This window comes from Hypoxylon trugodes (assembly GCF_022578975.1).
Source record: "Hypoxylon trugodes strain CBS 135444 unplaced genomic scaffold F4822scaffold_8, whole genome shotgun sequence".
NCBI classification, from domain to species: Eukaryota; Fungi; Ascomycota; class Sordariomycetes; order Xylariales; family Hypoxylaceae; genus Hypoxylon; species Hypoxylon trugodes.
In genome coordinates, this window is record NW_026250023.1 from 1,205,662 (window position 1) to 1,229,850 (window position 24,189).

The 24,189-nt window shown below is 46.9% G+C and overlaps 9 protein-coding genes across 9 annotated transcripts; 3 read left to right on the forward strand and 6 right to left on the reverse strand.

Annotated features, from left to right (window-relative positions):
* Nucleotides 1–115: 115 nt before the first annotated feature.
* On the reverse strand, nt 116–7,200 carry F4822DRAFT_445454 (DUF1744-domain-containing protein; the record flags this gene model as incomplete). Its single annotated transcript, XM_051463383.1, has 3 exons — nt 116–6,319; nt 6,371–6,513; nt 6,578–7,200. 3 exons carry the CDS (start codon nt 7,198–7,200, stop codon nt 345–347), a joined length of 6,741 nt encoding a protein of 2,246 aa, XP_051311279.1. The 3' UTR covers nt 116–344.
* Nucleotides 7,201–7,544: 344 nt separating this feature from the next.
* Nucleotides 7,545–8,580, forward strand: F4822DRAFT_345910 (uncharacterized protein). Its single transcript, XM_051455877.1, has 2 exons — nt 7,545–8,040; nt 8,124–8,580. Exons 1-2 carry the CDS (start codon nt 7,734–7,736, stop codon nt 8,372–8,374), a joined length of 558 nt encoding a protein of 185 aa, XP_051311280.1. The 5' UTR covers nt 7,545–7,733; the 3' UTR covers nt 8,375–8,580.
* F4822DRAFT_345922 (uncharacterized protein) lies at nt 8,116–10,088 on the reverse strand. Its single transcript, XM_051455880.1, has one exon. The coding sequence runs from the start codon at nt 9,848–9,850 to the stop codon at nt 8,786–8,788; it is 1,065 nt and encodes a 354-aa protein (XP_051311281.1). The 5' UTR covers nt 9,851–10,088; the 3' UTR covers nt 8,116–8,785.
* A 776-nt stretch (nt 10,089–10,864) lies between these two features.
* Nucleotides 10,865–12,498, forward strand: F4822DRAFT_345928 (aldose 1-epimerase). Its single transcript, XM_051455881.1, has 3 exons — nt 10,865–11,193; nt 11,241–11,873; nt 11,939–12,498. Exons 2-3 carry the CDS (start codon nt 11,347–11,349, stop codon nt 12,444–12,446), a joined length of 1,035 nt encoding a protein of 344 aa, XP_051311282.1. The 5' UTR covers nt 10,865–11,193; nt 11,241–11,346; the 3' UTR covers nt 12,447–12,498.
* Nucleotides 12,228–15,631, reverse strand: F4822DRAFT_345919 (ATP-dependent DNA ligase). Its single transcript, XM_051455879.1, has 2 exons — nt 14,695–15,631; nt 12,228–14,629 (listed from the first exon to the last, which is right to left on the reverse strand). Exons 1-2 carry the CDS (start codon nt 15,346–15,348, stop codon nt 12,551–12,553), a joined length of 2,733 nt encoding a protein of 910 aa, XP_051311283.1. The 5' UTR covers nt 15,349–15,631; the 3' UTR covers nt 12,228–12,550.
* On the reverse strand, nt 15,632–17,287 carry F4822DRAFT_345918 (carbohydrate esterase family 1 protein). The gene is made up of 3 exons (XM_051455878.1): nt 16,752–17,287; nt 16,583–16,702; nt 15,632–16,514 (listed from the first exon to the last, which is right to left on the reverse strand). Exons 1-3 carry the CDS (start codon nt 16,914–16,916, stop codon nt 15,915–15,917), a joined length of 885 nt encoding a protein of 294 aa, XP_051311284.1. The 5' UTR covers nt 16,917–17,287; the 3' UTR covers nt 15,632–15,914.
* A 428-nt stretch (nt 17,288–17,715) lies between these two features.
* Nucleotides 17,716–19,051, reverse strand: F4822DRAFT_445456 (uncharacterized protein; the record flags this gene model as incomplete). Its single annotated transcript, XM_051463384.1, has 5 exons — nt 18,750–19,051; nt 18,438–18,696; nt 18,362–18,378; nt 18,130–18,327; nt 17,716–18,035 (listed from the first exon to the last, which is right to left on the reverse strand). The coding sequence occupies exons 1-5, from the start codon at nt 18,835–18,837 to the stop codon at nt 17,716–17,718; spliced, it is 882 nt and encodes a 293-aa protein (XP_051311285.1). The 5' UTR covers nt 18,838–19,051.
* Nucleotides 19,052–19,059: 8 nt separating this feature from the next.
* On the forward strand, nt 19,060–21,262 carry F4822DRAFT_445458 (EF-hand; the record flags this gene model as incomplete). The annotated part of the gene is made up of 6 exons (XM_051463385.1): nt 19,060–19,140; nt 20,265–20,321; nt 20,382–20,397; nt 20,454–20,582; nt 20,655–20,864; nt 20,914–21,262. The coding sequence occupies 6 exons, from the start codon at nt 19,060–19,062 to the stop codon at nt 20,979–20,981; spliced, it is 561 nt and encodes a 186-aa protein (XP_051311286.1). The 3' UTR covers nt 20,982–21,262.
* F4822DRAFT_413273 (uncharacterized protein) lies at nt 21,172–22,672 on the reverse strand. Its single transcript, XM_051459032.1, has 2 exons — nt 21,553–22,672; nt 21,172–21,497 (listed from the first exon to the last, which is right to left on the reverse strand). The coding sequence occupies exons 1-2, from the start codon at nt 22,259–22,261 to the stop codon at nt 21,406–21,408; spliced, it is 801 nt and encodes a 266-aa protein (XP_051311287.1). The 5' UTR covers nt 22,262–22,672; the 3' UTR covers nt 21,172–21,405.
* Between the last annotated feature and the right edge of the window lie 1,517 nt (nt 22,673–24,189).

The following is a 24,189-nucleotide window of genomic DNA, read 5'->3' on the forward strand; positions in this document are numbered from 1 at the left end:
ATGTTCTATAAGCCTTGGCAGCATGCTATAACCAGGATATAAACCCCGGGCGTCCACTTCGGACTTAGCCTAGGATCATCATGATAGTTTCATTTGAATAGAATTTAAGAGGGGTTAAATAGGCGGGTGGTCTATTTACATTCATGAATTACATCTCTATTCAAGAGTATAAGGGGTAAAAATAGGGGGTCGTAGTCATATAGTCATCGTGCAACAATCAATAAGAATCGCCATTAAAATGTTATGTATGATGCCCCTTAACCTTAAGCTCCATGCCAACGCCGTGAAATGCTCTTCATAAGCTATTATAACCAATCCTTCTCCTGTCACTATAAACATGCCCATCACAAACCCCCAAGCACCTCCGCGACGAGACTCTCCAGCATCCTGAGACCATACCACTTCGCAACGCCCTGGTATACGCCTAACTTCCTAATCACCTCATCCCTACGAACACTCTCAGTCCACGGACCACTGCAGGTGCAGTGCTCCATGAGATCATTCAAACGAACGCTGCCGCATCGCTCACACTTGAGATCCTGGGTAACCCACTCGGTAACCATAGCCTCTACATCAGCCAGTAGGCGCTCCTCAATGCGCAACCTCTCAAGTTCCACCTCGCAGAACGGACACCGCCATACCTTAGCCGCAGCCGCACGACGTATCTCTGCCTCGCCTCCTACGTCTAGATCCGGTAGTAGGGCTTCATCACGACACAAATCCCAGTCGCGCGCGAGCGTGCACTCGGGACAGCTCCACTGCGGTAGTTTGAGGCTTTCACTTGGGTTCATGAATGCACCTTCTTTACTGAATTCGCGCACTTCGAATAATGCTAGTAACTCTTTTCGGAGTAGACGCGCTTCCATCGTGATGTTCTTGTCGAGGCATAAGACTTGCATGAGTGACTTGACGAGCTCTAGTACAGCGTTGCGATTGTGCATGTTCTTAATGTGGCTACCTGGTAGAACAGGGAATGACCAGTCGGATGCAAGTTCTGGGTGCAGTAATTCACGAGCTTGGGTTGACACGAGAGATCGGATTTCTTTCTTGAGTCGCTTTTCGAAGGCCTTGCCAATGATAACTTGTAAATCGTTGTCTTCGCCTTGGGAACCGTTCCTTAAGGGCAATTGAGTAAGACGCGGCGTTGCATCGGGAGCCCCGTTCACGGATAGGGGGCGCTTGAGGCTGTGCATGAGTTGAATAAACTCAACGACCCAATGTTGGAATGTATCATGTAGTCGAAGGGGTAGGAAAGTCTTCATCTGCCAATTCATGATAGTCTGAAGGCTTTGTTGTTCGGCTTCGACGACTTCCTGGCATGCCTTGCCACCGTAATTGAATTCATCATACCATACAAGGTAATCCCAGTACTCCTTAATATCAAGGTCAATGAAGTGGAATAGCGGCTTGCTCTTGATACTCTTGAGGATGTACTGGCTGTATGCATACGCGTTGCCTACTTCGGATTTTGTAGTTTGTAGGAGCAGTCGATTCGAGTTCGCGAAAATGACTTGGGAACCAACACGTCGGAAGTCTGCCATGAGCTGGAGTAAAGCTTTGCGACTCATCATCTGCACATAGTAATGAAGCGCTCGGTCGTACATGAATGAATCGGGAGATTCGACCCATCGCACCAAGTGTTGGACTAGAATGTCGGCCATAGGACTGCCTTTGCATGCTTCCGCCCACCAAGACTTAACCATTTCGCGCAGTACCAAGACACCTGCGTTGGCGAATGCATTCTCTGAATGAAGGACTTCAGTACCATCCGACGGTGCAGGGTCTGCGGCGGGATTGAAAGAAATGGAATCTGCGCCTTCAAGTTCATTGATAAGAGAAGACGTGAGAATGGTGTTGATGGCGAGGTTGCGAACTTCTAGGTCGATGCAAACCGATGCATACGTGCCGGGAGTATTGATTGATGGCATTGATACGTTATCAAGAGGACCAGTCACATCATCTTGTTCATAACCAGCATGATCTGGCCTTGGCCCTGGTGACCACCATAAAACAACATTATTCAGTTGTAAACGGCGTGCATATGCGACATCAATAAGGAATCTAGGGTCGTCCCGTTCCAAATTGCAAAGTGGTATATCGCCATATCTTGCCAGTGCTGTAAGATGCAAAATCCACGAACCAAGATTAAGATAATGCGAAACGAGGCGTTTTGCGACAACAGATTGCCAGCCGAGAGGTGGAAGTGAGCTATCGGCTTGGTCATAGCGTAGTGGGAGAATGGGGAATTCGGCAAGGATAGGCACATCATGCACAAGCAAGTTTTGTTGTGATGACTGGATTACAAGCATAAGTGGTTTCAGCTCGTCCTTTTTTATCTTTTTAACGAGGTCTCCAATTTCGAGGTGGGCTCTTCTCCGAGTTGTCACTTGTGTAACCTTGAAGTTCAGCTTTTCTTGGTATAAGAAGCAGTCTTGCCAATTGGTACCTTCTGCTTCTTGTCGTCGCCTCGTAAACATTTCGGTATAAATCTTGGTAACGTTAGGCAAGTCCTGGCCAGAATCTTTGTTCTTTTGGAGAATAACAATATTGGCCTGATCGCTTGTCGAGGAAAATAGACCAAAGATCTGCCTCTCGCCTGCAGTGATATGTGATATGTAGAGATATGCAAGTGGATTGGAATCCAAGTATGTCTTGGGCTTCATTGGCTTGATTAAACCGTTGAGGTCGAAACCTTGCTCTAGACCCTTTCCTAGTACACCAGGTTGGCTCTCGTCAATGATGCACAAGTTTCCAAGCTGAAGCATTGCTCGCATATTCAACGGCACTTGCTTTTCATATACGCCTTCGACGCTAGGGTGATTGAATAGCAGCGAGAACTTCTCAGCTTGAGCGAAATAAACGTCCTCAGGCACAGTGATCTTGAACAAGTGTGTGGAAGGATGTCCATTGGGCAAGGTATGATAGACCTGCTCCACTTCGCAGTCTTCGACTTCAATATCGGGTAAGTCTTTGCCCTTGAGATTTAGGAAAACTTGTCGCGGGACTTTGACCTTAAGTGAATGAACCTTTGCATCAATCAAGACAAATGCCGTCACTACACCAGGGTTATCTGTCGCTCGAAGCTGAAGCAATTGCCAAGTATTCTTGAAGGTAACTGCCGCCTGCTGACGGAATGTGTTCTGGATATTGCCATTCATGTTTCCACGACGATCACCGAACAGATGGCGACGACGGATTCGTGCCTGCTTTTGGATCTTCCACTTCTTCTTTTGGTATTCTAGGAAGGCAGGATAATCTTCTGATGGGTTTGGCATCTCCTTTGGTAGTGCGGCGAAGGGATCAAGGCTCTCCTTTTCTGGTTCAGGTGATTTGCGCTTCGTTGGTGTCGTCATTTGCTGCGAAGCGGTAATGGCTGCAGTCGTACTCTTTGGCTTAAGTAACTTCGCACCGAAATCTTCGAGATCATCTAGCCTCGGGCCTGTAAGATTCGTTATATCTTCCAGGGGCCCCTTAGTATTCGTGAAGAGATCGGTCAACTTCTTCTGCTTCATCTTATCATCCTTGATATTGATTCGTCGTTGGAGCCAATCCGGGTGAGGCACTCGTGGGACTGGATTGCGGACTTTCTGCAGCGCAGCCGGGATGGTGATTAGCTTCTGAATGACTGAACCAAGACGTTCAAGATAGTAGTCCCAGTCTAGCAACGCCCTGGGGTCAGTGTCAGATGGTTCCTCCTTTAGCCATTTTGTTAAATATGTCCGCTTGATTTCCGGCGCGGCTGAGAAGATGGCAACTGGTACAGCGCGCGCAGTGACAGGGGCGCCTCGGGGTTTGGCGCAGATAATGTACTTGCAGTTGAGACCTTTATCTTTAACCATCTGCTCACCCAAGAACTCCGCTAGACGCTTTGCTGTCGTAATGGAAGTAGACTTCTGACTACCGTACTCCTCAAGAGTCTTAGACATACTTCTGTTTTCGCAAATAAGATCAATGAGTTCCTCATCAGCGAGCGTTGAACCCTTGCTAGTCAGGACATCCAGCCACCTATTCGCAACCTTCGCTACTGCGGCATAGCACTCGGTTAAAGTGGTCCCCTCCAAGAAGAATTTGAAAATTTGCTGTTGGAAGATCTTGATAAGCTTCAATTCACCTCTTCGCTTGACTTCGAATCCCTTGAGTTCAGCAAGACTGCCATCGTCGTTAAAGACAGCATATCGCTTCTTCAAGTTCTTGTCTTCTTCTTTCGAAGTAGGTAAGACCATAGCCTTGTAGGGGCCATCGACCTCGAAGAAGATGGAATTGTCGCTATGCGTTTCGTATTTAAATGTTTTCTGGTCGACTAATGTCTGGTATTGGTGATTTGTGAATTTGGCGTGGACAAGATGATTCAACATCACACAAGGGTACGAAATAGCGCATTTCTTTCCGTTCTTCATCTTGAAAGCGAAGTTCTCGGGGAACGTTGCAGGTAACATACACCAGATACCATCAGTATCCAGTTCTAGAGGTCGACCAAGTCGCTCAACCAGCGATCTCGCCAATTGAATGATTGTCGCACCAGTCAAACACGTTACACCAGCCATTTCCATAGAATACCATCTCGATCCTTTTCGCATGACATATCCGTAGAAGGAATTCAGAATGACCTTATGCGCAAGTTGAAGGGAATCGTAAAGAACGATCATTTTCTTCGCAGCGTCAACTTCTGTGCCTGAAGCTCCAGAGGATTTTAGGGACTCGGTCTTGCCCTTCCAAACTTTTGCCTTTCCTTTATAATCATATCGCCGATCTCGAAAATCTCTTACAGTGTCAATGTAAAAAGGATTCTCTCGTTGGCAGATAATGGCCTCTCGGACAATAGTCGTTTGATCACGGATTTTGTGGTAGACTTTTTGACTGTATAGCTGCAATCGCTTCCTCACTAGGCCTGCTTGCTCATCTTCAGGTAGGTCTTGGAAAGTTCGCATCGGGCCGCCGGGTCGTTTGCTAGGTAATTTTTCGTTTTCGAGTGCATGCCGAATCATATTGTATTCATCTCGTTTCGCAGGTAGGTATTCACCTCTCCAAGCCCAGGGTAATCTTCTATCGCATGTCTTTCCAGGACGGTTGAAATCACAGGCAGCGCAGTCCGATTCCTGAATCATAGAATCTGGCTGTAATCGATTTGTCGTCATAATATTCGGGTACATAGATGCGACATCCAAGTGATAAATCAGGGGTCTCTCATTTCGATTCGGAGTTTCCTTGAGTTGCAATAACCGCGCCGCTATTTGCTGCTTAACTTCGTCGTAATTCGTGACATCATCCAGTGACTTCTTTTCCTCGATCTCAATAACGAATTTGAGAGCCGCGTCTAAGTCGCCAAGTAATTCATCGATAGCTCCTGGGTCAACAACAAAATTGACCGGAATATCCGCTCGAAACACGCCTGCTTCGATACTCTCGACGTGACCACCAACGTAGGTCTCAGCTTCTAGTAAGTGCCCATCCCAGAATGATTCTTTGGGCGACATGTGTTTATTCGGTAATATGATCTCGTGCTGGTATGCTTGCACCATCAACAACATCTCACATAGAGTACCCGTTCCCTTTCGCAGCACATCATCACCTCCAAGAGGCAAAATAGTACATAACGAGAAGATGAAGGGATGGATGTACTTCATGTAGAGATAGTAGGTAGCAACGGCATCAGAAACTGAGTATTCTGCCAAGGTCTGGGGTCTCTCGTTCGCATACGGTGTCATGAGTTCGGGATCGAGTTCGTCAGGGTCGTAACCTAGTTTAGCAACTGTAACTGCTTTTAAACCTCGACTTCCCTGTGGTAAGTAAGAATCTCGGTTGACCCATGCTAAACAATCCATATGGACGCCATATGTGCACTTGTAGATATCCTCGCTATCTTTCTTCCACCCTATCTCGCGGTACATATCAATACCATTGATACTCGCTCTTGCCTCCACAAACGGCCAATCGAAAAAGTCACCGTTATAAGTCGCAATGACTGTCGGTCGTGCTTCCTTTACATGGGAGAAGAATCGCTCTATCACGGCCTTCTCATTGGGTTCGTTAAAAATCATAAACGGTCCAGGGTATTCGGGTTTCGGGGTGTATTCGAAATCAGCAATGTCTTCCGAGACCATCTCTCGGTTCGTTATAAGAAAACCTTGTCCGTCGATCATATACGACATCATCATAATCTGATCTATCGCGGCGTCGGGGAATTTCAGGGGGGCTTTGGTCGTTTCGATATCGAAAGCCATTACTACGGGGTCTGCTTGAACGATGTGTTCTTCATTAAGGGTCATCGTAGTGACACCGTGCTTTACTTCCACGAAATACCATTTTCCTGCTCGGATGTCTAAATGTCTATTAGTATAATCTTGAAAAGGGGCCAGGAGCATAAACTCACCCATATCTATCATTACTCTTACATGGTACGGAACGTCGTACTCTCTAATATCAACAATGTAGTCGCTAGCGTCCGCAAATGAAGCATTATGTCGTCTATCGTCGTCTCGTGAATCATCAAAAAGGTCGAATCCTGCTTGTTCGCTACTCAGTAGATTAGCGCTCAGCCATTGATGCATACCACCACTTCGAAAATAGGGGTACCCACGAAGCAACCTCTGCATAAACATCAACCGTGCCCATCGACTTCTTGTTCTTCTCCGCTATGGGCATGATATCCCTCCTCGCAGTCATTAAATCCTGTACATTTCTAAACCGTAGCTCGAGGAATGTTCTTCTATAGCCGAGAAGATGGTTCGGCATAGATAAATCTTCTTTCTCGACTCGCTTGACACTACGTACAACGCCGCCGCCGGGTACACGTTTCAGCCATTCCTCGACCTCGCTTTCCCTTCCTCTTCGGCATGCAATTACGAAGTATGGCTCATACTCGATAGTAGCTTTGAATGTTTGGCCGTCTTCCTCGATGAAGTAGCAGTCCAATGCTGCTCTGCCACCAGGACTTCGGTCGTCGTCGAGCGCTACGGTTGTCGGCTGAACATTTACAAGCCAACCCTCTTTTCTTCGACCTGATTCATATCTGGCAAAACCCATTGACTCGTCAATTTGCTGTGCTAGTAACGTTCGTTCTGCTTTCTCGTCCGCGGATGTGGCCTCGGTGCGCGTAGTCGAGGCAGCGAACGTTCGAGTCCGATTCCCTCCATGGTAAGCTTGCTTGCCACCTCGGCGAGCATAGCCCTTTTGAGGACGTCGTAAAGATGTATTAGGCATGTCGAATTCAGTAGGAAGGGGTCGCCTTCGAAGACGCCCTTAAGGAAAGGTTTAGATGTAATTTGGTTAGAGACCGTGTGTGCGTAGAACATCAAATGCGAGGGCCTGCATTGGTAACGACGAATATTCGGTCGATTTACTTAATTAAACTTCTTAAAAGTTGGTATAGAAAGATGTACTACCATAGAATGCCAATATTGACTTAAGTTGTAACAGAAAAGGATTGATAAACGCTATCAACCAGTAAAGAAAACCCCTGTCACGTATTAAAACACGAAACGCGTTTTAGTCTTTCGCGTTTAATTCTAGTCGCGTTTTTAAAGTGCTTCGATTGATACATAGAAGTGCTTAATCGTTAGTTCCTTATTAAGTACATGTGTCTTTTAGACGAATAAGTACTTAGGTACTTATTTAATATGGGGCCTGCATGACAGCGTCATAGCCAATCCAATCCAGTCGCACGAAGATCGAACCATACAAAATCATTTAAAGTCCAAGCTCCCAAGCAACATTTTCGCAGCGCTCATCCCACGATGGCGCAAAACGACAACGAACAACCCAAACTACGCGGTCCTCCACCAGGGGCCACGGCACCGCCCGACCACGTCAAGAAGCCACAGATATACGAAATATTTCCAAGTCCCAAGACCGAAGGCCAGGCAGATGGAGCCGTTGCTGAGGGGCAGAAAAGCTCTTCGCAACCCACGATAACGGACGGCTTACAATCGATAAAACCGAACGATTTCCTTAGCGTACACAAAATACCATGCGCGCGGCAAGGTCTTATGACGGGTATTGGGGCGGGTGCGGCGGTTGGTATGGGTAGATATATAGTAGGAGGTACATAACTCAACCTACAACCATCTAGGCTTCAAATACGCGGCTTCCTCTCAATGCACAGCTCACTAACTCTAGCCCACCAGGACGAATACCAAAGGCGGCGAATTGGGCATTTGGTGCATTTTTTCTAGGTTCTATAGTCCAATGGGAATATTGTCGGGCACAACGAGCGAACGAACGAGTCGCAATGGCGCGAATAGTCGAAGTTATTGATAAGAAACAAGCCGAAAAGAAATCACAAGCAGAAGAAGCAGCAAGGTTAAAGCGAGAAGCGGAGGAAAAGGCGAAGCAAGAAGCTGCTGCTACAAAGAAAAGTTGGTTTAAATTTTGGTGAGCCTATTTAACCCACGGACCTTTGAAGGGATACTGTAGCTGCTACTGTACATTATCAATATGGGGGTATAACATCCTACTTGTGTCAACCTTGAGACACTCCAGACATACCCATGGTTTCTATTTAATCAGGCAGCATTGGCTTCAGTAGAGTGTGGCCCGCGACAGTGTCAAGCCTTCAGTTAGGCATATCTTCCAAAAAAAAATAAAAAAAAATCAATAAACATAAGGAAAAATCAAATGTTATCTTAAACGAAAGGTCGGGTTCTCATCATCGACCATTTTTCTGCCGTGATCTGCGCCAAAACCCAACAAACGCCTTAACACACCGTCATTACCAATCGTGACCATGTAACGCCTTAATTCGCAGGAGTGGGATTCAGTGCCACATAATGGGGGATGTACGCCAGCATCAGTTTGTGACTACGGTTGTTGGCTCCGCCTCCGAGAAATGCACTCGCACAATAGAATGCTTTCTCTCCAACCCCCCAGCATTCCCGAATTGTTGTCGGCGGCGTTGGCTCCTCTTCGCTCTAGCTTCACTCTCCTCACGTTTCTTGTATTCAGCGAGTTGTTGTCTTCGCTTCTGAGCACGGGCGTATGCTATAGCAGGAGTCGGTCTAAAGCCTATACCGTTGATACCAGTACCGTCATCGTCTTTATCCTCAGGATCATAAACAGTAATTTCATCTTCATGCCAAGTAAGTGCAGCACGAATAGGGTCGATAACAATAGGTTCTTCGTCGGGCGTAGGCTCTGTCGATTTGTTATTACGTTTCGCTAAAGGAGGCGTACCAGCTCGCTTTCGACTACGTGATTTAGAGTCCGACAGACGATTAATCGATGGGTAGGACTTCTGCAAACGGCCGAAATTTCCATTCTTGGTTGTTCTCACAATAGCAGGATCTACAGCCGACTGTAACGCGAAATGAACAGACCCATTAGGTTGGAATGGAATTGCACGAGTTGAATCTGGCTGTCCATTTAGGCCGATCTCGCCAATTTCTCGGCAGTCGGGCAAGTCGGGTAACTTGACTCGCTTCCGTGATACGCCGTCATCTTCGTCAAGCTGCATGTCATCGGCAGACGAACTGCTGCTACTACTATTACCGCCATCAAAGTCGAATACGGGGAGCTCCGGTGAGAATCTTGGGCTCTCGGGGCTAGCCTCGTCGTTTTCGGTTCCCAGCACGACTGTTCCATCGGCCCTGTCTTTGTTGTGATTTACCCCGCCCCCACTTTCTAGGGCCAGTTCTTGGAACTTCTGAGCAACCTTGCTTCGAGGGCTACTATTACCATCCTCGTGGGCTTCATTGCGAGGGTTCTCGACTGGTCTGAGGATTGGTGCTTGGAAAGAAAAGTTGGTTCTAGGTAAGCCGTAATTGCTGGGAGAAGAGTTGTTGAAGATACGTTGTTCAGTGATTACATCGTCCCGTTTGCGCTTAGGTGTTGCTTTTAGCGGTGACGACTCAGCCATGATCAGCTCTTTGGGGATCGCAGAAATTGCGAAATACTAAAATATAGCTAAACTCGAATATTATGATGCTCGAAGGATGAGCTTAGAAGAGGTAGAATTGAACATCCATTTGTGAGTACGTTGGATTGTTTGAGTGTGATGACAAGTAAATAAATAAATAGATGGGTCCTGCTGGGAGAAGAAGTGTTGAAGTATTGAAGTGTCGAAATTTAGATATTATATCGTCCTTTCCCCCATTCAACTGCGAAACAATGATAGTGACCTTCTTAGGTGGAAAGTACGAGGGTGAATTGAAAGAATTAGCGAGAATGGTTAAACACCTATACAAAGTGGCCACGGGATGACTCCTGCAATTCGATGTTACTAGGCAAGTACCCCAATACCTCCACGTGGGTGTGCCGCCACGCAAGTCAAGAAATCCAGGCAAGTACGGATGCTAGCGTGAGTGCGTTTGCTGAGTGTTGTGCTTGCTTAGAATGTGTCGGGTCGGTTTCTTGCCTAATAGGAAAGAACCTTGGAAGTTGAGTAGAGTGAGTTTCATAGGGCTAGCTGTGCTAGGGCAACGATTGGCTCGGAGATGTTGTAATGGACAACGGTTAGTGGTAGCTGACCGACAAGACACCCTTATCAATTTCGCCATCCAGGTTGTTGATTTGAACGTGGATTAAGAATTACCTAGGGTCCTTGTTGATAATTTCATTCTTAATATCAGAAACCTGAAAAATTATTATCCACGTATGAACATCTATGCGTGTGTTTTTGTTCTTACTGTTTCTTTTTCGTCGTGGTGGATTTTCGTTGGAACACCAATGTCACAATATTAAGATGCCAATTGACCTAAGAAATGAGGTACCCAAATCCCCCAAGGTAGCTTCTTACACACGTGTCAAGCTATACGCTAGGATAAAGTAGGTACATCTGGCGTTGACGATCTTTACCCACATGCAGGTATCCAATTAAAATTGACGTTAGCTTGAAGTTAGTTCCGATTAGACGCCTCAATATCTGTATTCAAAGAATTGGGTCGTGGATGCTTCTTCTTTCCTATTAGTCCATTTATTTAGGTAGTTACCTAGCTAGGTCGAAGGGGAAGATGTCGCAGCTACCTCGGTGGAATGATGAGGTAAACGGAATCTATAATCCGCGTTTACCACCGAGACCGACATGTTACACCATGAAATTACCCCGCCATACCGGTACTACCCCACCATCTCATGATGCTCTAGGTAACTTGTAGCTTAGTTAGCAGATGTTTCTGAACTCTCCTCTCTCTTTTTTCTCCTCTCCACACACGTCACCTGTCTCGTGAACATTCATATATAGCCTGAATACATGAATCAGATGTTCGTGCCATTGAAACCGAGCATTCCAATTCTAATTACTTATGTAGCTTCCATCCCTCCTTGAGTCCGAAAGCCCATCCTCTAAACGTCTAGCTAACCTACACATCCTACGATAATACGAGTGACAACAACAGTTGAATACAATCGATTATCATGGCCGACGAGATCTCCTTCCTCCCTCTCGGAGCTATTATCCAATCCTTTAAAGTCGGAGGCATCGATATCGTACAAGGTTTCCCAACTCAAGAACTCTACGCTTCACACAACAGCCCCCACTTCGGTGCCACCATTGGTCGTGTTGCGAATCGTATCTCGGACGCCAAAGTCGAGTCCCTCAACGGAGGCAAATCCTACAGCTTCGTTGCTAACAATGGACCCAATACGCTACACGGTGGAAACGTAGGTTGGGGCAAGCGTGTATGGAAAGGACCGAACCCCGTGGGTGTACGCAAGAATGTCCCCGGAATCGAAGGCGAGCTCAAGGGAGGAGAGACGGTCGAGTTCACATTGACGAGCGAAGACGGAGATGAAGGGTTCCCCGGCGAGGTTCTTGTCAAGGTGTACTATACGGCTGGCAAGGTTGTTGAGAACGGAAAGGAAGTCACAGTTCTTAGCCAAGAATACGAGGCCGAACTCGTAGGGGGTGCAGAGGAGACAGTCGTCAACATGACAAACCACTCGTACGACCACCTAACCAAAAGAGAGAATTGAATACGCGAGGAATCACTAACACCAACGCGAACAGGTACTTCAATCTTTCGGGCGGTCCGAGTATCGAAGGAACCGTCGTCCAACTCGCCACCAACTCATACCTCCCTCTCAGCGAATGGGGAATCCCAACTTCCGGCCCGACAACATACTCAAAAGTCGCGACAACCACCCCTTTCGCCCTCGGCGCTCAAGACCCAGACTTCGATGACTGCTTTATTGTCGATCCTTCATCGTCCCCCAGCTCTGTGCCGATAGACACAAGAGCTCTGCCTCTCACTAAGCTCGTTTCGGCTCACCACCCTGGAAGCAAGGTCCATTTGGAGGTTCTAAGCACAGAACCAGCCTTCCAATTCTATACCGGCAAGTGGATCGACGTACCAGCCGTAGGTGGTGCGCCCGCACGCGGATCCCGTAGTGGCTTCTGTGTGGAGCCTAGTCGATACGTTAACGCTATCAACGTTGACGACTGGAGGAGCCAGGTCATCCTTAAGAAGGGCGAGAAATACGGAGCCCGTATCGTGTACAAAGCGTGGAAGGAGTAATTTACGCTGTAGTAATAGTAATGCGTAGCTCGCGGCTGACCAATTGAGATCAAAGCCGCATGTAATGAGTTGCTCTTAATAAAGAACTGAATGGAAATGGTCATTCATAACTCTTCATCATCGCCTTCTTCAGCTTCCTCTTTTGCTGGCGCAGCAGGTGCTTTAGCTTCCTGTTTCCTGTACAGTCCGGCTAGAAATTCACATGTACTAGCTTCTTCGATGCCTTTATCCTCGCGCTTCTTCAGGAATCTCGGGAATCGTAGACTCAATCCTCGATCTTGGCTGACTAAACCAATGGCTGCTGTGTATGTTGGGGATAGGGTAATGTCGGCAAACGCCATTTCCCAGACTTCCTGCGGCTCGAACCAAACATCTGGTTCCGGACCGGAGTATTCAATAAAACTCGGTTTCGTCCTGCGAACGTTCTTGTATCTCTTACTAGAATCATCATCCGCCCCATCGTCATCTTCGTCTTTTTCCTCAGCTCCATCTGAGACACCCTCCTCGGGTGGTTCTTCGCCAGAACCGTCGTCGTAGAATTTCTTATTGGCCTTGTAAAATACATCGGTGAACCCGGAAATGCATTTACAAACGACCTCCAGAGAACCCGTCGCATCATTGCGCACGGCCATGAGAATAGGCGACCACCATTTAGCTTTGCGACCCTGCCCGTGCCAGCCGGCGACGGGTACTAGGTCTAGTGTGTCAAAGGAACTACTATAATCCTTCTTGACTTTAAGCCACGAGTCCAGCCGTTTGTCAGGTTCGTAGGTAGCAAGCAACGGTTTCCGCCTTGATGATGGTTTCTTTTCTTCATTGCTTCCGTTAGCTGTGGTGTTCTTGACTTTCCCTTTTCTTTTCTTGCCCTTGGATTTTGTCGGCAGGGTAAGGGTTTCACTTTCTTCCGGCCCTTGCGCTGTCTGGTTTAGATCCTCTGCAGCTTCGTTTGGTGCTAGTAGATCTATGAGATTATCGAGAATCTTAACCATGATGCCTTCGCATTTGCTATCGGTCGCCTGTTTGAAAAAATCGAGCACGACTTCAGAATCTTGCGATGTAGCGTCAATATTCTTGACCCGCGTGAAATGATGTGGTATCTCTGTAAAAAGCGACCGTAATAATGACCTTCGCTCGCGAAACGGTCGGTCGAGTAGCGGTTGGCCATTGAGATACATAAGATCAAACGCAAATAAGCAGACATCAATCGTGATACTTCCTATCGCGACATCCTTGCGTGCACGATTCGTAAGAGTCTGGAAATTCTTTAATTCCCCTGTTTCGTGATCCACGGCAACGACTTCGCCTTCCATAATGAAGCTACCGACACCCTCGCCGCGAATTTTGGGGACTAATTCCACAAGGTCCGGATACTTGTCGGTCATTACTTCAAGGTGCCGTGAAAATATCGATACTTTTCCCTTCTCGTCGCAATGAACTTGCGCGCGCTGTCCGTCGTACTTGAATTCGCACGCGAAATCTCTTCCTTGAAGTTTCGTGAGCATCTCGGATAGATCCCTTGTAATACTTCCAAGCATGGGCCTCAGCGGAATATGCAGCGTCAAATCGCATCTGACCAACAATTCGTCGCATACCCCTATTTCAAGCATAGCGGGGATGAGATCGTTGTAATTAGGACGTCTCGCAAAACATGCCTTGACGATTTCCTCGGCTCTACTCCATACTTCCGCAAGCTCTTCCTTTTTCAATTTCAAGAGCTCATCCACAGATCTCAATGGAAAGCCCGCTCCAGGCGGTCGCGAAAGTAGAAATGCTCGCGATAGCGCGATCAGCATCGTAGTCTTTACCGCGCCAATGCGTAGGTGTTGGCACAGCGTACGAACAACATAGCGGCTTTCCTCGCCACCCCGCGCATCTTGGAGTAGTCGGTCCACAATCCGTTGCTTCACCTCATTGCTACCTTGTCCCTGACTGTTGGCCACTTTAATAAGAGATTGGTAAACGCCCTTAATAGTCAATGGCTTAGGTTTGCGCAACGTGAAACTTTGCTTTTTCTTTGCCTCGAAGGCTACATCACCCGCATCACCATATTTATCATAGATAGCTTTTAGTGATCGACCATCCAAACCACAGACATTTTTAAGCGCTTTGGAAATAGCTGACCCGCCGAGTCCGAGCTCTAGCGAGATGTATGGTGGTGAAATTGAGTTGGTAGCGAGCCACACCTATTTGACGAAATTAGCACAGCGCCCGGCGGTGTAACATATGATTGTGTGCCTAGGTAACTTACCGCTGGGAGCAAACTCTTCGGATCCCCTTCTATGAGAACACGGAGGCAATTGACTAGGGTATCCACTATCTTGATCCGACTAGATGTACTATTGACAAGCACGAAGCAGCGCGTTAAGAGTGCATATGATGCATTCCCTCCCTCGCTTTCCCAATGCTCCTGAAGTTGAGGAACATATTTGGAAGGATCGAATGTCAGGGGGCTCTCGTCGAAGGGTATCGTTTCCGAGACAGTATCTACGGCGGCAGCGACAGATTGCAAGGATAAAGTGCCCTTGCCCTTATCATTGGTTTTCGTCGCTTCGAATACAGTGTTTGTGGCTTCCACAGGTGTAGCTACAGCTTCAGTAGAACTCGGAGTATTACGAAAGTCCGAAGTTGTGGGAGCTGCCGGAGTTCCGGATCCATGTCCCGCGATTTCCGCTTCTCTATCCCACTCAGCCTGGAGCTTTCGCGCCAGTTCTTCATCTGTCATCTCATGAACACGATCTGGTAGCGACGGTGAATGACTAGCCATTTTGCCTTGGCGTGCTTCCTTATCCGAATCATTATTCTGTTTCTGCTTAGAAAAGAAGTATTCTAAACCTCTAGAAGGCAATGCAGATGATTTAGAGCCATTGTTGTTTAGCTTTCGCTTCTTAGCTGGGCTGGACATCGTGAGTCCAGGATGCGGCGAATTACTATCTTCTTTTACACTCCCCCACTATTACTCTTCATAATATCGGGTCGAAATAAATTTGGTGCGAATACCTCATGTTTCATCGCGTTGTGTTGGTATGAAATGATGGGAAGGAAATGTCAATGATGCTTTGCTTATGTCAGGTTATTTGCTTTTGGCCAGGGTTAGTCATCTATCTACGACCTAGGGCATTTACCCCGGATTATATAAGGCTAATTATGTAATATCCACACCCGACATAAAGGAAACTTTCGGAGCTGTCCCTTTCTTACGTAACCAGCACCTGATTATTAAGGAAACTCCCAGGTGGGTTTAGTGTAAGTTACCCTTCTACTGGCATCCAAAGTCATTTGCTGTTTTAGGAAATTTTCATTTAACCGGCCAAGAATAGGCGATGATTCTTATATCAACGATTTCAGAAAACGATGCTTAATTAATTTCTCACAGGATGCTACTAGCTCTGCACATCACCGAGTCAACCCCCGCCCCCATATCGGATTTTTAATCAAATGATACGAGAAGGTCTAGGGAAAGGGCCGCATTTATGCCAGTCCGAACCAATCCACATCGAGCTGAGGATGCACAGGCACGGTGTGACCAACATTCGCAGCAGAATATCCAACCAACTTGGTACCATCGCCGTACACCATCTGCGTGTATCCGGACTGGGGGGTGTTAGTAACGTTCTTGGTGAACTCAACTCCGAGGAGAGCCGACCACTCCTTGAGCTGTTCAGCCAGGTTCTTGTATTCGACGAAGTGGTCGGCCGTGCCGTGAAATGTCTGCATGCGAGGGTATGACCCGCTGAAGCCGGGATACATGCTCTTTACTTGCTGGGCCCATTCTTCGCCTGTCTTGACGTTCTCGCCGCTAGCACACTTGGGATCGGCGCTCTGGGGGCTTGAACCAGGAGAGCCTGCTAAGCAGCCGGCCGCAACACCAGAGTAGCAAGAACCGGCAGCGAAAACGTCGGGGTACACAGCGAGAAGCACATTGGTCATCATGCAACCCGAAGACGAGCCAGTGGCGTAGACTTTAGCGGGGTCCGCGTTGTACTTCCCGATCAAGTACTTGACCATGTTGACGAGGCCGGTGCTGTCACCCCCGCCGTTATTGGTAAGGGTCTTCTCGGAAGCAACATCCTGCAATAACACTATCTTAGTCGATTGCTCTTTTCTGATAATCAAATTGTGTCATATTATAGACTTACCCAACAGTTATTGTCCTTCTTGGTAGATGGGTAAACGACGATGAAACCTTGTTTGTCGGCATAGCTGTCGTAATTTGCCATTTGATAGTACGCCTGCCCTGTTCCGCCACAGTAGTGTAGCTATGCTTGTCAGTCAAGTTTCCAAGCCGAACGATTAGGAGTATCGTACGGCGAGTATAATCGCAGGCTTCTCGGCCAACTTCGAAGGGATATAGGCCGCCATATCCAGACTAGTCGGGTTTTCGCCCCAGCCGGTTACCTGCGTCAAGGCCGCATGTGCCGTCGATGACAGAAACACAACGCCTAAGATACTGGACAGCATCGCGTTACGCATTTTGTCTGAGCTGAGAACTAACAAGAGAGTTCGAAGTACAAGCTCGATCGTTAGAACAAACTCTACAAGTTGAAGTAAAGTTCAAATCTCATCGATGCACAAGTATTTATAAACACCTACGGGTATAAACACGAAACCGAAGCTGGATACCGACGTATATCTTATAGATAACGTGGAAATACAGGCTTGTCCATTTAAGTGGATCGGAGCTTGGTACCGGCTAATTGGAACTCGATATAGGGGCAGCCAAGAGAGTTGGCAAGGTTCAATGTAACCTGACGCTGAAGAGGATTCAAATCGTCTAAATTCAAATCAATCTCGGCTCCCCGCGTTAGGTTTCATCGTGGTGTATTAAAATGCCGGCCTGAAGAGCCGCGTTCAGTCATAGCCTCTGTCTACTGCTTATGAAAGACATTGGTTTTAGTTGTATCTTCAAATTTCTCAAGCTCAACTACGCGGTGGGAGTAGCCACCTATTCACGGTTATCTTGTTGCCTGCCGTGTTTCTTTCTCTCTTGTGCCTTCACTTCTCTCCCCCGCCTCTTACGTTGAGTAGTCGATCAGCCTGGGTCTCATCCGAATCACGAAGCCGAAACCTAATAATATCAGCCACTTGGATTATTATTTTGTTGTCGGGGTATATTTTGGCTTACTATATGGCTAATACTAGACATTGGGGCGAGTAGCATTACCTTGCTTTGTACATGTCATGAATACAGAGATCACGTTGTTCTTTTCGTTCTCCTTCTATCCGACATATTCCAGTCTTTTCCCAGGAACAATACCTACTTATATCTCACCTATCGTCCATCTGCTGCGAGTTCCTGTGGTGAGGTGGGTTGAGCTGCTCTAATACTGGCTGTGTCTAGTTCTTGTGGGCGATTCGGGGCGTCCATCTCTGTTTTCACAGTATTTCCGTGTAACTCGTTGTCCGTTCTTATTTGGCGCTGCTTACGCCCACGACGCCAAAGGAATAACCCCCCTAATGCGATAAGTAACACCCCAGCTACGCTGCCTACGACGGGACCAGCAATCCAAGCACGGCTAGAAACCTGTGTTTGTTCTGGGCCGGGCGCGGCTGGAGATGGAGTATTTGAAGGTGGACCACTTGTACTTGTCGCTACGAAGAGTTAGCGACATCACTGAGCGGGTGTAGCGAGCTTCCGTCCTGGAGCCTTCCCTGAGGATATGAGAGGTGCCTTGGTGGCACTTACTACTTGTAGTCCCGCTAATTATGGCTTCTGTCAAGCCGCTTGGTAGTTGAGCAAAGGTTGTCGTGAATGTAACAACATGTGTTTCTCCGTTGGCTGTCGCTGTAGACTCGATGATCCCCGTTGATGGGATTGGTGCGAATACAGTCAATTGGATTGACTGCCACCATGTCATTGTAACTCCATCGGACACTATGTCAACTGCTGTATAATTAGAAACAATTCCATACGATACGATTAGTGAGAAACGTACTACTTAGAAGTTAGCTAGCTATTTTATACTGGGTAGGCACACATTGGGTATTGCTCACCTCGGGGATACAGTTGATAGCGTTGTATACCTAACTGAGTCCGAACTTGCTGTCGCCGTCGCGCCTGGAGTGCTGGAAATTGAGGATGCTGGGTCCACCGCATCACAATATTCGAGGATACTTTTTAAGTTACTGTTATCCAGGTTCGCATCGCCAATACAACTCTTGCATGCTCCGACGTAACTCTGGAATGCCGAGCCGCTCGCACATAATGTTGACGAGTTTTTCCCCACACGTTGGTATTCGAGATATGCATTGTCTGTCTACAGGTTGGTATGGATGACAGAGGACGAGATGTTCGTGTATACTTACTACACGGGTCGTAGCAAGCAGCAGGCAAACTTGAACCTGTTGGCGACGCGCCGGTTCCTGTCGAGGTAGCTTGCCTTAATATATGCATTGTGATGAAGTAGAATTGGATACAATACCTACGGGTCACACAAATGCAAACGGGAAAAAGTATATAGAAGTAGCGGCAGCAGTGGACCTTTTAACAGGCTCATCTTTTTCTGCGCTCCAGTTAACTTACAGCAAGGATATGCTCGCTGAAGATACATAGTGACGCGCTGTGAACATATAATAGGCGTTCCAATGCATGTGTTGGATCCCAATACCTCTTATAATGTTACACGACAGGAAGTTCTTGCTTACGGTCCGCTTTAGCCGACCACTTATATTCCTAGACCCCAATGCCTCATCAAAAGTAGGTCAGCCTAAGACCACTATAAGAAGCAGGCTCTAAGCTGATTGAGTATTCTATTGGCTCTCTGGGTACATTTTAAGGGGAAACAATTTGATAAAGAAAGCGTTGGGTTACACAAGTCGCTGATCAAAGTGACGATATCTATAGACCCCACTTCAACGCTCCCGGCAACGGCAGGTAAGCAATTGGCATAATAAGTGAAACCGTACCCCCAAGGAAAGAAGTAGCGATTGCTCAGTAGAAATTCTCAGGCAGCAGTTGATATTGTGTCTTCCTCGGTTACTCTCTAAGTTCCACGAACCATTAAACAATTGATGCTTTCTCAATTGAAAGATCCATGGCTTGAAGATTGATTATTACGATTAATGTCATCCGTGCTCGTCTCTGATCATGTAAGCACACTCTTGGCTCTTTATTATTACATGTCCCCGGAAAGCCAGTATATCCAAAAGAATACCTTAATAAGCCGTATTATTCAAGTATCGGCTCTAATATCCCAATATCCATATATTCGATTCTGAGCCTTGAACGATATACGTGTTTATAACTTCATATTATAAGTTTGATGATGAATTATTCTTACTTTTCTATATAAGACTAATCTCTGGCAGAATAGATGTCGTATCTGAAAGAGAGGAAAGGAAAGCGCGAATAAATAATGGGAGAAGCTCAATATGAATTTCTCCTAATTGCTAACCAATATCTGTAACCTATGACCCCATTCACAAGTTGGTTTTGAGCAGGGATGCCGAACCGTACTAGGGGTTCCCCAGGGGAAATGTAAGTGATAATTGTGGATCAACCACACTCGAACTGATTTGCAGACCGTGTCAAGCTTGTATCGATCCACCCCGATCTCCTAGTCTGGAACAGGAGGTTGGTTTCAAGCAGGTAACCGATATCCGAGCGCTGCCGAATTTCCATATGTAACACGTCTCTATATATATTCAACTCTCTGGTGACTTCGGCGCAAGCGTCGCGTCATCTCGCCCTTTTCGAATAATCATCCAATTCATGAATATATCGTTATATATTTCTTAAACATCCGACTAAATATCAAGATGGTAAACTTAACATTTAGAATCGAACGCCTTACTAGACCACGGCTAATTCAAAATGGCTAGGCTAGAAAACTATCACCGGAGGAGATCCAAGTCTTCAAGGATCTCTTCGATTCATATGTAAGTAACTCAGCATTTGTCATGCGAAGTCTCGAAATCATATCTAACTTCAATATTCAGGACACAGACAAGGGCGGTTAGTGTTTTAGCCCGTATTGTGGGCAAGTCGTTGTGTACTAACGATGTTTTTAGGCAATATTAGCGTCGAGGAATTCGCGAAAGTGATGTCCCAGAGCCCAGGCAAACCACCAAGTAAGGAAGAGGTAGAGCAAATTGTTAAGGAAGTTGACCTTGATGGCGATGGAACTATCAATTTCAACGGTAAATCTACCCCCCACCGTTCTTCCGCTATTAAATATTATATGGTGGCCCAGTTAGCTAACAATACGACAGAATTCATTACTATGATGACTGGGCAGCCCTATCCGCCACCAGATGAGGATGCAGACTATTCCAAAGCTTGGAAACAGTTTGACCCATCACTCAACAGCTCAATTAGCCAAAGTCAATTCCGACAATTGATGTCTGGATTAGGAGATCCAGTTAGTGACGCCGAAGTCGACCAATTGATTAACAATGTCGATGGTGAAGGGAAGCTGAGTTGTAAGTGTTTCTTGTGCGTTTAGATGGGTTGTAGCTAACAAATTTCCAGACAAAGAGTTCGTGCATTTCATGAAAAATAGGAACCTTGAAAACGACATCCTCAATGGTTATTCTTAAGCGATTTAATCGTTAGTCTTAGAAGCCCATCCAAGAAGAAGGGGGGAAGAGTCATAGCGCCGTGGGTTCTGTAGGGGTTCTCACCCCGACAACCATTACCTGCCAAATAGCGACTAGAACTTGCGGCACAGAATCGCATGTATTATCCTAGTTATTTCATGATTAGGAAACCTTAGACTTGGCTCAAGCAAAATAAAGAAGAAAAAATGTCAAATTGATTAGATCAATAGGTACTTGTCTCGACATCTATAAAGTGAAGGTCCGAGATAACCGCTCCCAGTTCTTTTGATATATACGAAACCCAGACAATATCAACTTTATTGGCCCTCACCTCAACACCGCTTCTCACCGCCCGCAACACCAACAACACCAGTCAACATCACCCCACTACTCCTAACAGTCTTGTACAGCATGTGAACTTTATTTACAAGTTCTCGAAGATCTTGTCGATTCTGAGGTTGCCCTTGGTGGAGTAGTTGGAGAGGTAACGCTCACCCCACGCCTGCAGCTGAGTGTCTGTGAATCTCATTAGTATTGATATATATATCACCCCCTATTGACGGAAACTTACCGTAGGTGATGTCGGGCTTGGTAGCACAGATGAAGATGAAGGTGTCGTTGGTAGCCTCCTTCAAGTCAAAGTTGGGGTATTGGTCGAGGATCGCGTGGTAAGTCTCGTTGGTAACACCAGGCTTAAGACCATCGTAGTCGACGGAGATACCTTCACTGGTAAGGCGGACCTCGTCCTCCTTGTAGTAACCGATCGTGCGGGTCGTGTGGAGGGCAATAGCATCCCAAACTAGCTGAGTTCGGCGAGCGTCAAAGTTCTCACCACCGTACTGGGCGAGGAACTTGCGGGAGGCAATGGCACCGTCGACCTCGAATCGGTGGTCGTGGGTCGTGACCTCAGAGTTGGGGGTCTGGTCCCAGCCTAGATCGTGGAGAATAGCAGCCACAGCTTGGACTTCGATGTCGACAGTGTTCTTGAGAGTCTCGTTACCGGCAATGATGAGAGATCCGAAGATCCATGAGCGGATCTGGTGCTTGAAGACGGCCTCGGTGCTGTGGTTGCGAGTGAACTCAATGGCAGCACGGACAACAGGGGTGTCGATAACGGTAACACCCGCGATCGTGGTGTTCGGGTAGGGCTTGTTGCCTAGAACCGGAACGCCAACGGCCTTGGGGTTGGGGTGTGGTCTGGGGAATTGAGCGATGGCACTCGCGGATGCAAGGCCGATCGAGCTGGCAAGCAGCAGACTGATGCTCTGAGGGAACAGCATATTGATGACTAGTGCGAAGACTGTTGTTGTTGAGCTTTGCTGATCTGTTGACTATTGACTGTTGTGGTTGTGTAGTCTGATCGAGTCCAAGAAACAACGCGGCTTGACACTCTATATATACACTTCCTCTTGAGCACGGGAAGCCCTTAACGGCGCAAACAACAATGCGGCAAACATAATGTTGAGCTCCAAATCAAAGTTTGGTTCATCGACATTTCCGAAGACGGTCCCGTAGTAACGCGGCACATTGTCGTTGTTACCCGTAAGCTAGGAATGCCTGTGTCACGTCTAACTAACCCCTGAGAGCACAAGATTCCAAGGAGCGCATTGGACGAAAAGTTCACAACATAGTAAGAGAAGTTGTGACGGCTGTAATACAGTCCTTGAATTAGTAAGTATGGGAGAGCTGAGTGAGGGGAGTAAGGCGAGCCGTTTGATTGGACCGGGATATAATATATCGCCAAAGCCGCTCTTAGGTGGTATTGAGATTACTATTGTGACCGCAACGGACCTATTTCAGACCCTACCAGATCCAGCCCACTTAATACCGAATAATTCGCTAACCTTCGAGCTGGATTCTCGGAGCTTAGTGAAGCTTACAACCGAGATGGGCTTGACGGTAGCACTGCACGTATATTACTAAGTATAACTCTAGAGTCCGCCCAATCAGTGCCAAGAGGTCAACACAGTAATGATCTCTGATCCGGTACTAACACGCTCGGTAGATGCGGATCATAGCCTTAAACGGAAGCTAATAAGTGAATGGATTGGTTGAGTACCTACCAATTTCAATTAGCAAGCTTCCTAATTGTGCTACTCTACTCCGGCATAGCTGAAGTCCCTGCATAATGCCTCCCGCATACTTTTGATCTCGTCAACGATTAGTAGTAAACCTCCGCTCTATCATACATCTAATAGAATTGGCCACGCTCAACGGAGTTAAATGCGAATTTCGGCTTCGTCGACACTGGCTAAACTCCTCATGTATGAAATTTCGTGTGCTCTTTGCGTGCTCCCTTACGTGCTTCCTTGCGTGTACTACTTGCCTAATCCGCATTCAAAGAGCGAAGAAGCTGACTCTAACCCTAGTACTATAGTAAAGTTTGTTTAATGTAATATGCCAAGAAATGGAATCCTTGGATTTCCTAGAATATACTTGCAGTGCATCGCGGGGCACCGGGGTGGTAATTTGCTAACACGACGCGATGAGAATCAATTCTAAAAACTTCCTACTAAATTTTCGCTTCTAATGGAGTATCTTATATGGCCAACTGGAAGGTTAGCTCAGTATTGAGTCTATTTCTCACGTTACGGCACTCAAAATTGACACTGGCGTTCACTTTGAAGTCCCTGAGCACCTAGGTAAAGAGGCGGTATATGTGGTAATATTTCCTCATTGCCTTCGGAGGTCACGAATCCTAGATGATCCTGCTCGAATATTTTGTCTTTCCAAGACATCGCTGACTGGATTCTATATTGCGAAATATAGCGTTATATCTTGGATTTTACTGTGTTGGAGCTATCCAAGCCACGCTGTGTCCCTTCCTGCAATAAACCGAAAATTGCAATACGTATCACGACCCAATTAGGGGCCCGAATCTATGCGAGCCAGAGTCTTGGGCTCGTCCTCACGCGCCACGCGAAGATGAGCCCAGGGGTCACCACGAACGATTCCAATCCTTCATAGTAGAGCATCGAGCCAAGACTCCGAAGAAGTAAGAGGATCCGAGCCGAGATACTACCTCGATCTCCATCTGTATAGTAGTCTAAGACCCGTAATACGCCCTATAAATAAATGTCACAGTTAGGTGGCAAGGTGGAGTTCAACTTTCCATCTACCTACTACACGACCCATTATGGTATTCAACTTCACAAACACCTTCACACTCAGTTTGGTGGGTATTGCGTGCGTCAGCGAAGTAGCAAAG

Excerpts from the sequence above, each read along its gene's own strand:
- F4822DRAFT_345919 (XM_051455879.1), bottom strand. The coding sequence starts at position 15,348 with ATGTCCAGCCCAGCTAAGAAGCGAAAGCTAAACAACAATGGCTCTAAA. Across the intron at positions 14,630-14,694 it reads CGAAGAGTTTGCTCCCAGCG|GTGTGGCTCGCTACCAACTC; the intron begins GTAAGTTACCTA and ends TTCGTCAAATAG.
- F4822DRAFT_345928 (XM_051455881.1), top strand. The coding sequence starts at position 11,347 with ATGGCCGACGAGATCTCCTTCCTCCCTCTCGGAGCTATTATCCAATCC. Across the intron at positions 11,874-11,938 it reads GTCAACATGACAAACCACTC|GTACTTCAATCTTTCGGGCG; the intron begins GTACGACCACCT and ends CAACGCGAACAG.
- F4822DRAFT_345910 (XM_051455877.1), top strand. The coding sequence starts at position 7,734 with ATGGCGCAAAACGACAACGAACAACCCAAACTACGCGGTCCTCCACCA. Across the intron at positions 8,041-8,123 it reads GGGTAGATATATAGTAGGAG|GACGAATACCAAAGGCGGCG; the intron begins GTACATAACTCA and ends CTAGCCCACCAG.
- F4822DRAFT_345918 (XM_051455878.1), bottom strand. The coding sequence starts at position 16,916 with ATGCGTAACGCGATGCTGTCCAGTATCTTAGGCGTTGTGTTTCTGTCA. Across the intron at positions 16,703-16,751 it reads AGCCTGCGATTATACTCGCC|CTACACTACTGTGGCGGAAC; the intron begins GTACGATACTCC and ends TGACAAGCATAG. Across the intron at positions 16,515-16,582 it reads AGAAGGACAATAACTGTTGG|GATGTTGCTTCCGAGAAGAC; the intron begins GTAAGTCTATAA and ends GTGTTATTGCAG.
- F4822DRAFT_413273 (XM_051459032.1), bottom strand. The coding sequence starts at position 22,261 with ATGCTGTTCCCTCAGAGCATCAGTCTGCTGCTTGCCAGCTCGATCGGC. Across the intron at positions 21,498-21,552 it reads CAAGCCCGACATCACCTACG|ACACTCAGCTGCAGGCGTGG; the intron begins GTAAGTTTCCGT and ends TGAGATTCACAG.
- F4822DRAFT_345922 (XM_051455880.1), bottom strand. The coding sequence starts at position 9,850 with ATGGCTGAGTCGTCACCGCTAAAAGCAACACCTAAGCGCAAACGGGAC.